The sequence below is a fragment of the Muntiacus reevesi genome, chromosome 4 (assembly GCF_963930625.1).
Source record: "Muntiacus reevesi chromosome 4, mMunRee1.1, whole genome shotgun sequence".
In the NCBI taxonomy this organism is placed as follows: Eukaryota; Metazoa; Chordata; class Mammalia; order Artiodactyla; family Cervidae; genus Muntiacus; species Muntiacus reevesi.
This window is the reverse complement of record NC_089252.1, coordinates 31473535-31485742: the sequence shown is the minus strand read 5'-3', so window position 1 is coordinate 31485742 and position 12208 is coordinate 31473535. Positions and strand designations below refer to the sequence as shown.

General features: G+C 42.4%; 1 protein-coding gene across 2 annotated transcripts in view; it reads right to left on the bottom strand.

Annotated features, from left to right (window-relative positions):
* Positions 1-327: 327 nt before the first annotated feature.
* ANKRD29 (ankyrin repeat domain 29) overlaps positions 328-12208 on the bottom strand; it is a 51715-nt gene continuing 39834 nt past the window's right edge. The window contains exons 8-10 of one of the 2 annotated variants that reach the window (XM_065932451.1): positions 11525-11620; positions 7223-7321; positions 328-1393 (exon numbers count right to left, since the gene is read on the bottom strand). In XM_065932451.1, the coding sequence (XP_065788523.1) occupies positions 1310-1393; positions 7223-7321; positions 11525-11620 (279 nt within the window). In that variant the 3' untranslated portion in view covers positions 328-1309. The remainder of the gene's footprint in view (positions 1394-7222; positions 7322-11524; positions 11621-12208) is intronic. The other variant, XM_065932452.1, reaches the window with a different exon arrangement.

The window sequence follows — 12208 nt, the reverse complement described above, 5'->3', positions numbered from 1 at the left end:
ATATAAATATATATGCATATATATTAGGTTTAGAACATTTCCCTCCATTTTAATATGTTTTCACATGGAACATTGGCTGGAAACCACAGCAGACATGAACAAGAAAACTAAAGATGTGTTTAAATAACCTAAATGCCATCTGTGTTTATTACAGTGGGTTACAGAAAGATTTAATTTTTGTGTGTGCAATTAGGCACCGTCTGAGGCGTTTAGACACCACTGATTTTTAAAAGTGCATTGAAGATAAATTCTGACCCCCCTCAAAGGAATAAAACCTAGGTTTCTTTCCTGGAATCAATCAGGTCAACAACATGCACAGATGAACACTTATTAAATACTAGTAACAGTCTTTTATTACTTATACTCCTTCAATAGTAACAGTAACACAGTGTACTTACATACATCACATTATATTCAAGGACTCCGAAGTCATTCTATCAAGCAAAGTGGTGTTGGAAACTCAATATTCCACAGCATGTCAAGTCTACTTAGTTATGGCACAGGAAGTAAATTCCCAACAATAGACCCAGAGTGACAGCTCAAACAGACAAGCCTACATTGCTTGTGGCTTGTGATTTTCTGAATTTCCAAATTTGCCACTTGGATCCTACCATACCAGCAACACTGACTCCAGGTAAAAATGACCTTTACACATGAGGAATAAGATGAGGGCTAAATGAACAATTTGTCTTTTTTTATAGTTCCATAGTCCATCTTTGAAAAGCACATGGTGGAAGGTCAGAAGTGGCTTTTTAATAATATAACTTCACCCATTATTGACTCATAATAACCATGGCCAGGAGCCTTGGGTGGATGAGAACATTTTATACTGGAATGACATACACATTCATGTAAAATATGACAGAACCATATTTTTGAGCTCACATATATTTAACACAAAAGCAAAAGAGCATCAATTAATTGAAGGTCAGACTTTCAGTCTTTTTAAAGGAACAAAGCTTCCTGTTTCTGTTTCTAAGAGGGTTTAACTCTGTCTTAAGAGTTTAACTGAAAGACCCAAGTTGATGTAGTTTCAAACGAGTTTCTGTGCAATCCCCGGATGAACGTCCCAGGCCCCCTGGAGTGGGGCTGGAGGCCAGAGCTAGAAGCCCACTACATTGGAAGGGTCCCTGAGCGGCTCTGCTCTCCACTCGGGACACACAGCAGACAGCTCTTCTTGGTCAGGGACCCAGGGTGGGCGTTCTGGGCATTTTCTTTCTTACAGGAATTTCCAACACTATCTGAAAAGCAATTTATTTTTGGACGGTATGATTAAGATTTCTATCTTTCAGTCAAATATGGGACTGAGTTAGCTCTTCCTGTGTCCTTCTTTACTTCGGAGGAGACGCAGTATATGTTCATTTTTGGTTAGTTCTGCTGGAAGTTCATTGGCCTGAAAGAAAATAAAAGAGGCATGAGGGAATTCTCAACCACAGTTGGTGTGGTTTTAGGGACTCTGAAGAGGGGCCCCTCACCCAGACCTGCTCCTCCACTGATGAAAAACCCCACTGGACTTAGTCTTTTGTATCAAGGTTTTAAAGTTTGTTTTTTTTTTTTTAAATATACTTAAATGTACATATCACCAGTTACTTTCTTACCTCACTGTTACTACTTTTTCTTTCTTTTTAAAACAATTTATGGAGTAGAGTTGATTTACATTGTGTTAGTTTCAGGTGTAGAGTGATTCAGACATGTGTGGGTATATATACAGATATGTGTGTGTGTATATATATGTGTTCTTTTTCATATTCTTTTCCATTATGGTTTATTATAAGATACTAAATATAGTTCCCTATGCTATACAGTAGGATCTGACTGTTTATCTATTTTATATTTAGAAGTTCGTATCTGCTAATCAATCCCAAACTTCTCATTTATTCCTCCCCACTTCCTTCTTTGGTAACCAGAAGTTTCTTTTCTATATCTGTGAGTCTGTTTCTGTTTTTTGATAAGTTCTTGCATATCATATTTTATTTTATTTTTTTAAGATTCATGTATTATTTTTGGCTGCACTGCATCTTCGTTGCTGCGTGGGGGCTTTCTCTCCTTGCAGCAAGTGCAGGCTACTCTCTAGTTGTGGTGGGGGGGCTTCTCACTGCAGTGGCTTCTCTTGTCACAGAGCATGGGCGCTAGGCATGCGGGCTTCAGTAGTTGCAGTGGGAGATTCGTTGTTGGATGAGAAGGCAGAGTCAGGAAATAGCCAGAACATAAGACACATGGGAAAGAGCAGCTTCAGTATCCCCCATGCCCTGCCTGATGCAGCCTCACTCTACATCCTCTCTTTTCACAGTGCTGCTGAGATGAATTCTTTAAGCATTTATTCTGTGAGCGAGTCTCTAGTCCAAGAAACAGACATGACAGGGCAATGGTTCTCAAACTTTTCAGTCTCAGGACTTTTGTACACTCTTTTGAAAATTATTGAGGACGCTAAAGAGCTTTTGTTTTTAACTTACTAAAAGTGAAAACTGAAAAAAATTAAGTATATTTATTAATTCATTGAAAATAATATGCCTATTAAGGTTAACATAAATTGTACATTTTTTGAAAAAGAACTAAATTTTCAAAAACAAAAAAGTTAGAAGAGTAGCACTGTTAACAGTTTTGCATATTTTGTTACTATGTAGCTTAAAAGAAGACAATTAAATTCTCATATCTGCTTCTGCATCCAATCTACCATGATATTTTGTTTTGGCTGAAGTACGGAGAAAAAATTTAGCTTCATACAGACAGGTAGTTGGAAAAGAAAGAAACATTTTAACAGCCTTTTTGGATCATAGCAGATATTTTTCTTTGATGCTTCAACAATACAGGACAAGTGGCTGTTTCTTAAAGATTAACTGCTGTGTGCAATCTGGAACCATATCAATGAATTTTTCTACTCTGTTGCATTAAAATCCATAGGTCTATCTATCCGCAAGTGGATTTTTTTTTAAAACCTATGCTTGATTTGTAACATCCTGTACTAGTCATTTAGAAAATACCAATAAAACTGGAATTTTTATAAAATAACTTACAACATGGAAAATAACTTACAGAGGTTTGTAAAATTATTTTCAGCCACAGTTTGTGACACTGCTTTGACGTGTACTAAGGTGCCAATAGTTTCTTCCACCATTGTCTTTGCACCATTACAGCAAATGGCTGTGTGTGCTAAGTCGCTTCAGTCATGTCCAACTCTGTGTGACCCCATGGCCTGTAGCCCTCCAGGCTCCTCTGTCTATGGGACTCTCCAGGCAAGGATACTGGACTGGGTTGCCATGCCCTCCTTCAGGGGATCTTCCTGACCCAGAGATGGAACTGGTGTCTCTTACGTCTAACCTGCATTGGCAGGCAGGTTTTTTTTTTTTTTTTTTTTTTTTTTTTTTTACCACTATCGCCACCTGGGAAGCCCAGTAAATGGCAGCACAGGGAAAAGGGCAAATAGTGCCTCTGTATCCTTATTATTTTATTGTAATTTTTAGAAACTTCCCTGACCAGGGATAGAACCCATGCCCCCTGAAGTGGAAACGTGGAGTCTTAACACTGAACCGCCAGGAAAGTCCATCTCTGTATTATCAAGAATATTGTTCTGACCTATTAGAACCTTTGAAAGGGTTTGGAGGACACCCCAACTGTCCATGGACCACACTTTGAGAACAGTTGTTACAGATGAATAAAAGGATGTTCTTGGGAACTCAGGGGAGGCAATTCAAGTGCAGAAACCTACTCAAACTGGGGAGAGAACTCAGAGGTAGTTTCTTTCCCCTGCAGTTAAACCTGGAACCCCAGTTCTTCATCTGAAACCTGGATCTCAGGTGAAGTTCCTGCAGTCCCCACTTTCTAGACTGGATCCTGCTCCCTGACCCCACCTGCTGGGAATGATGAATTTGAAACAGTGGTCCTGCTGTGCACCTCGTCCTGCAGCTACACTCCTGCCCACCCACAGGACTGCTAACGCTGGTGCCAGGCTGGCAGATGGGAGTCGCTGTGCGATGCTGCCTTAGGCCAGGGCCCCGCTGTGGGGTCAATTCTACTATTAGCTTGGTTCCTGCAGGAGCAGACTTTGTATGGGCTTAACGCCTGGGCCTGAGAAAAATGCTCACAGAGAATGGACCTGCGCGCCATCCAGTCTTTGAGTAACCCTCAGAAGAACTAACTGTTTTGCATCAATTGTTGGTCCTTGATTGACAGGCTGGCAGGTAGCCAGGGGAGTCCTCCACAGTCAGGAAGAGGAACAGATCTAAGAAGCTGTATCTCTGTCTATAAGCGTGTTAAGTGGTAATGTATATGTCCATCTCCATCAATGTCTATACCCTTTACCATTAAAATAAGCCTTATACTCTCAAAATTTTGGCCAATTGCATCACTGTTCTGTGTGTCATCCATACAGTTTTAAAAACCCGGTCTCATTCCTTCTCTCCCCCAGTGGGTCCCCACTGAATCATCAGGTTGCTGAGGTGGTGTCAACTGCTAGGATGGTTAGCACCCAGGCTGCCTCTAAAGTCCGTCTTATTCGTGACAGTACAGGACCACAGGTCATGAATATGGATTCATGACCCACAGCATCACACCACTCTGTCCCCACAGCTCTTGGGAGAAGCTGTATGCTGGGTCCCCAGCTGGGGTACCAGGAACACAGGATCCCTGCACCCATGGAAAAGGCCACGGTGCAAGGGGAGGAGCTACTGGGGCCATTGGTCACCCTCTCGTTGGGTGTCTGCCCCAGGGCAGAAGTCCTGGAGCCTAGAGAGCAAACGGGTGCTTCTGTGCTAGCTGAGAAGTGACTCTCTCTGTGGGAAGGCTTCGGTAGCATTCTTCACTTCCTGCTGACAGCCCTTGTCATTCTGTATTGCAATTGTTTTTTTTTTCCCCCTCGCAATTGCTTAATTATCCTTATTCCCCAGTAAACTGTGAGCCCTATGAAGTCAGACACTATGTGAATCTCTTTCACCAATATCTCTCCATTGATAAGGTTCACAGCGCAGTGCATGCTATCTGTGTGTGCTAAGTCACTTCAGTCGTGATGGACTCTATGTGACCCCATTCTATAGCCCAGAAGGCTCTGTCCTGGGATTCTCCAGGCAATAATACTGGACTGGGTTACCATGCCCTCCTCCAGGGGATCTTCCTGACCTCGGGATCAAACCCGCTTCTCTAACGTCTCCTGCACTGGCAGGCATGTTCTTTATCACTAGCATATCTAGCAGGCACTATTAAGAGTTTGTTGGATGAATGAATGAAGGTCAAGAATACATCCTCAAGAGTCCTATGTGGCTGCTGGAATCCCAGCACTCTTGCTTCTGGAGCTGCCTCTAAAGAGCCTGGCTTTTCCAGGCTGCCTGGCTTACAGCTTTAGGAAGGGTCCAAAGTCCAGCATTTCAGTCACTGGAAATTCCCCATAACCATTATTGATGAGATTCCAGGAGACACAGGAAGATCTGCATCTTTCAGTTTCTATATAAAGATACTAAAGCTTCCCCCATGATTTAACTCAATACAGGATGGCTTAGCCATGAAGACATCTTAGGACATTTGTGTCCAAGATGCAAAGATAAGGGAGCAATTGTGGTTTTGTGGGTTCATGATACAATCAGGTCAGCTAATGGAAAACAAATCCATGTGTTTCAGGAAGAGATAAGCAGCAACATTGTCTTCAAGCACTTCAATGATAGGAACAGGGGAAATAGTAATTCCACCTGCTAAGTGGAATGAGAAAAAAGAGGCTCTTGGCATATTATTTAACTGCCCTGCAAGATGGTTTCTTTTAAAAACACCACGGGATGTTACATGGTTTGGTTTTATTGTTAATAAAATCCATCACAGTAATGGGCTTCCCTGGTGGCTCAAACGGTAAAGAATCTGCCTGTAATGTGGGAGACCTGGGTTCAATCCCTGGGTTGGGAAGATCCCCTAGAGGAGGAAATGGCAACCCACTCCAGTATTCTTGCCTGGAGAATTCTATGGACAGAGGAGCCTGGAGGGCTACAGTTCATAGGGTTTCAAAGAGTCGGACACGACTGAGCAACTAACACGCAACACAGCAACAGATGCTTATTAAATTCAAGCAGTATATAAGTATAAAGTGAAAACTGCTTTTATATCCTCCCCTGTTAATAAGCACCCATCCTACTTTCTCCTTCAAAAGTCAGTAGTTGTTTTCTCCAGACCTTTTCCAGGCTACCGTTCTGCCCCCAGTCTCTATATCTGACTGCTTAGGCAGCTGTTGAGTAGGAGGTAATACAATGATAACCTTTTTTCCCCCCGCCACGGTTACTGTGCATCCTCCCACCTCCAAGTTTGACTTAATAGAAAGCTAAAATTATTTGGGGGCTATAAAAATATGGGTTGATTTTGCTCAACTGTATGTCAATAAAAAAATCTGGGTTGGCTTTACAGCTGTGGTCAAAGTCCTGTTAACAATATAAAAGCAACATTTTCCGAGAGCACGGGCAATTCTCAAGATATGAGTATCCAACTCATAGAGGACGGTTATTAAACTACCAGAATTTTGACATTTTCAGGACACTTTTCTGATGATAGAACACTTATAACCTTACTCCCCCCCACCACTGCCCCCTACCTCCTGCCCCACTGTTACCTAAAAATCACTGATGATATAGGGCTTTTAAACCTCTGGGTTCAAAGGGCTTCCCCAGTGGCTCAGATGGTAAAGAATCTGCCTGCAGTGAGGGAGACCTGGGTTCGATCCCTGGGTTGGAAAGATCCCCTGGAGGAGGGCATGGCAGCCCACTCTAGTATTCTTGCCTGGAGAATTCCATGAACAGAGGAGCCTGGCAGGCTACAGTCATGGGGTCATACAGAGTTGGACACGACAGAAGTGACTGACCACGCATGCCTGCTGGGTTCAAATATACTGCTCACTCATAACCTATAATGAGAACATTTTATTCTCTTACTATGCCCAAGAGAATTCCCTGGTAGTTCAGTCGGTAAAGAATTTGCCTGCAGTGCAGGAGATCTGGGTTGGGAAGATCCCCTGGAGGAGGAAATGGCAACCCACTCCAATATTCTTGTCCGGAGAATCCCATAGAGAGAGGGGCCTGGCGGGCTACAGTTAATGGGGTCGCAAGAGTCAGACATGACTTAGCGACTAAACCAACCACCATGCCCAAGGATGAAGTTAGTGACTGGAGCCAGAGAGATGCTGTCTTGGCTTCAGCAGATGTGATCTTATCTCTTTTCATAGGTGCCCAACAGAGAGAAAAGATGACTAAGACGGTACCTTGTTTCTCAGGGCTGGGTCTGCCCCTGCTTCCAGGAGCAGGGCGACTGTCTTAATATTCCCGCTGAGCACCGCCGCGTGGAGCGCCGAGGTCCCATTCTAGGAGAAAAGGACAGCGTGTGTCAGGTGACAGCTCACAGCTGTCTGCACTCGGCTTGGCTTTCCTCATGAACCAGCCTGACTGGGGATACTGTAATGCTAGAGCCTTTCTCATCTTTATCTTTCCTTTTCAAAGTCACTCACTTCAGTGTCTAATACAGTGTCCTCAGGGACACTGCAGACGGTCAGTATGAATACTGCCAACATCCTTTTGCAAGTACAATAAGGGATCTGCCCAGTGTGTCCATGACTTCACGCTCACTTGGTCCGTTGTAGATGCATTAGAACTTGCTATGGGAAAAACAACAACGCTCCATCAAACTTTTTTTTTCTTAAGAGTCTGTGCTTCATGTGAACACACTTCTGCGAGGCTGGAGGTATAGCTTGCTCACCTACGGGCCAGCCTGTCAGCCCAGCTGCTCTCACTCCACATGCACAGCGGGGCAGGACAATGATGGAACCACAGGGCTTAAGAGTAAGAGCAGGTGGGGTTGAGGACCACTCCCTGCCCTCAGCTCTGAGCTGAAGCATCTCTGGGTACAGGGAGGACCTAGTGAATAGGTTGCTGACATTTTATGACATTTACTGCAAACATTTATTGACATAAGGAAGCAGCTCTGCGCAGCATGTAGCTGGATTCTGGGAGGAGAGAAGAGAATATAACAAACCTGATAGCAGAACAATGGCCAATTATAAAATATTTGTTCTAGAAGGTACATATGTCTGTGAATAGCACCTAAATGCAAGCTTAGTTTTCAATATAATCACTGTATATAGATATTGGATTGGTCAAAACATTCCTTTGGCTTTTTTCTGCAAGATGGTTCTAGTAGCGCTCAGTTGCCTTTAACTTCATTTGAAGCAGTTTTGTTAGATTACATTCTGACAGCTGTTGTATCAATGTTGTATCATTTAAAAAAAAAACTTGCTAAAATTGGTGAATTTTTGTGTAGCCACTTTAATATTGAAGATGGAAGAAAACACGTTATAATATTAATAAAATATTAATATTATACTTGATTACTGTATATGTACACATAAAACTTTCTGATTTTGTAGACAAGTTAAATGAATAGCATACCCAGAGAAAAATTCCGGCAAGGCAGCAGTTTTCCATGTCTGTGTACCATGTTTACCATGCATGGTGATACGTTAATCTGATAACATGACATTCACTTAAATCTTAACCAATCTATCAACGTTGCCTATGCGCAACATGGCTAAGAATCAAGCTAAGAAAGAGCTGTCTGAAACAAGACTAGATATCGCAAAGACCATTTCTGCAGCTTGTTTCTTTTATACACAGAGAATTCACTTTCACAGACTATTTATTCTTACTTTCTAAACAGTTTTTACAAAGTATAGTTTTTTGACTTCCAAGCTCATGGGAGATCAGAATTAGCTCCTTGGGGTGAGAGAGGCCAGAACTGAAAACAGGAGCTCTGTATCAGCTGACATCAGCCGTGGAGCCTGAACATATAAAGGTCAGACAGAAGGCATCCAAAAAGCCTCTGGGGTCATCTAAGGGCAAGTACTTCAGATACATCAATAAATCCTCAAAGTGCTAAACGACAGTCCTACATTTACAACAGGTTCTGGTGTCATCTTTCTAACAAAACAGGAGCGTGTACACCAGGAATCAGCAAACTACAGCACTCAGGCCAAATCTAGTCTCTTTCACCGGCGCCCCACCCCCCACACCCACCTGTTTTTTTACCTCTTGATTAGCCCAGAATTTAAAAAATTTTAAAAAGAAGACCTTTTTGTGACATGTGAAAATATGGAAGCTCAGAAATTTAGGACTTCCCTGGTGGTCTAGTGGTTAAGAATCCGCCGGCCAATGCAGGGGACATAGGTTCGATCCCTGGTCTGGGAAGATTCCACCTGCTGCAGAGCGACTAAGCTTATGCACCACACCTGCTGAGTCTGGGCTCTAGAGCCTGGGAGCCACGATTATTGAGCCCAGGTGCCTACAGCCCGTGCTCCCCAGCAAGAGAAGCATGTGAACCAGAACTAGAGAAACACCACACACACAGCAACAAAGACCCAGCACAGCCAGAAATAAATAACCTAAATAAATAATTTTTAAAAAGAAATATAATATCCATCAGTGAAGTCTGATAAGATGCAGCAACACTTTTTGCTGTTATTGCATTTTCTATGGTTGCTTGCTCTGTTCACCGCTGAGTGAAGCCATTCCAACACAGACTGTTCAGCCAACCAAGCCTAACATATTTGCCACCTGGTCCTTTATTGAAAAAGGCTGCCAATGTCTGGTAGATCCTCCAGTTTAGAAATATTTTAACTCAAAATGATTACAACTTAATAAAGGATTTTGAGGGCTCTGTTTTCCGGAAGACCCAGCCCTTCAGGATGACACGGTCTCTGAGGTGTGCAGATGCTTGAAGCTTATTTCATTCGACCTAGGCTAACAGTGTGGTTCTTTGATCCAGGAAATGAAGAGAAAAAATGTATCTGTCCTTCATGTTTTCTGGGACACAAATCATGTCATGATTTGTGGAGGACTTCACCAATCTTCTAATGATATATTAATATTAATATGGTTGACGCTCTGATTTAACATTTCATTACTGTTGTCTGATTTTTCTCCCCCCTAGAAAACTAGGTACCTATAGACTCTGGTTCACCCTTTTTATTACCTTTCCATTTCTACCAGTGCCCAGCAATCTCCAAAATTAAGAAATTGTAGGTATGTTCTGCGGTGGCCACAGGACTGGAAAAGGTCAGTTTTCATTCCAACCCCAAAGAAAGGCAATGCCAAAGAATGCTCAAACTACCGCACAACTGCACTCATCTCACACGCTAATAAAGGGATGCTCAAACTTCTCCAAGCCAGGCTTCAGCAATACATGAACCGTGAACATCCAGATGTTCAAGCTGGCTTTAGAAAAGGCAGAGGAACCAGAGATCAAACTGCCAACATCTGCTGGATCATCAAAAAAGCAAGAGCGTTCCAGAAAAACATCTATTTCTGCTTTATTGACTATGCCAAAGCCTTTGACTGTGTGGCTCACAATAAACTGTGGAAAATTCTGAAAGAGATGGGAATACCAGACCACCTGACCTGCCTCTTGAGAAACCTGTATGCAGGTCAGGAAGCAACAGTTAGAACTGGACATGGAACAACAGACTGGTTCCAAATAGGAAAAGGAGTATGTCAAGGCTGTATATTGTCACCCTGCTTATTTAACTTACATGCAGAGTACATCATGAGAAACTCTGGGCTGGAGGAAGCACAAGCTGGAATCCAGATTGCCAGGAGAAATACCAATAACCTCAGATATGCAGATGACACCACCCTGATGGCAGAAAGTGAAGATGAACTAAAAAGCCTCTTGATGAAAGTGAAAGAGGAGAGTAAAAAAGTTGGCTTAAAGCTCAACATTCAGAAAACCAAGATCATGGCATCTGGTCCCATCACTTCATGGCAAATAGATGGGGAAACAGTAGACACAGTGGCTGACTTTATTTTTCTGGGCTCCAAAATCACTGCAGATGGTGATTGCAGCCATGAAATTAAAAGACACTTGCTCCTTGGAAGGAAAGTTATGACCAACCTAGACAGCAGATTAAAAAGCAGAGATATTACTTTGTCAACAAACTTCCGTCTAGTCAAGGCTATGGTTTTTCCAGTGGTCATGGATGGATATGAGAGTTGGACTATAAAGAAGGCTGAGTGCTGAAGAATTGATGCTTCTGAACTGTGGTGTTGAAGAAGACTTGAGAGTCCCTTGGACTTCAAGGAGATCCAGTCAGTCCATCCTAAAGGAGATCAGTCCTGGGTGTTCATTGGAAGGACTGATGTTAAACCAGAAACTCCAATACTTTGGCCACCTGATGAGAAGAGCTGAAAAGACCCTGATGCTGGGAAAGATTGAGGGCAGGAGGAGAAGGGGATGACAGAGGATGAGATGGTTGGACGGCTTCACTGACTCGATGGACATGGGTTTGGGTGGACTCCAGGAGTTGGTGATGGACAGGGAGGCCTGGCGTGCTGCAGCTCATGGGGTCGCAAAGAGTCGGACACGACTGAGTGACTGAACTGAACTGAGGTATGGTCTCGCAAGAATACAACTAACCAAGGAAATGGTACCTGGATTCTACTGCAGTCCCCATTGCAGACTTATCAAATTTCTAACCTCTCTCTTTTACAATTTGGTAAAATTTCTCTGCAGGTCTTACCTTCAAAATACCGAGGGTGGGTGAGAATTTCAGCAGCTCCTTTATAACATCATTATATCCTTTGTTGGCTGCTTTCAATAAAGCTGTTGTACCATCCTTTACAGAGAAAGGAAAAGAAAAGTTGATTATTAACATATGTGTGTGTTGGCTAAGAATGAAATGTTTGTTGAGAACTGGGAACATGCTTGTCAGAAACAGGCAAAATATGTAAACTAAAGCACAGGGCTGCCATGTCTTTTAAACTAAAATTATTTTAAAGCATATTAAACAGTTAACTCTGCATGTAAAACACCAGATAAAGTATGTGACTTATTCTGTTATCTTAGAACCCTGCCGTTTGGGAATTCAAGGTCTTCTAGTCCCTTAGAATATTGGGGAATTTCAGGAGGATATTTTTAGAACATAGATGGACTAAAGAGGCATTCTTTGCAGTTCACGACTTAGAAATGAATTGGTTGAACTGCTTTTTAAAAGTTTTAAAATTTTTAATTTTTAATGACTGTTGAACTGTATCTACGGTTTTGAAATTTTAAATGTGCTTTTCTTTTTGTTTTTCCGTGTATACACTCTTGCCCTAGTGTGCCCCGGGTGCATGGGTGCTGTGGGGAGAACAGGAAAGGGGCACACTGAAATCTGCAGGAAAGAGACAAGTTCAAAATTTAATATTCAGTTTCTGTTGTCCTT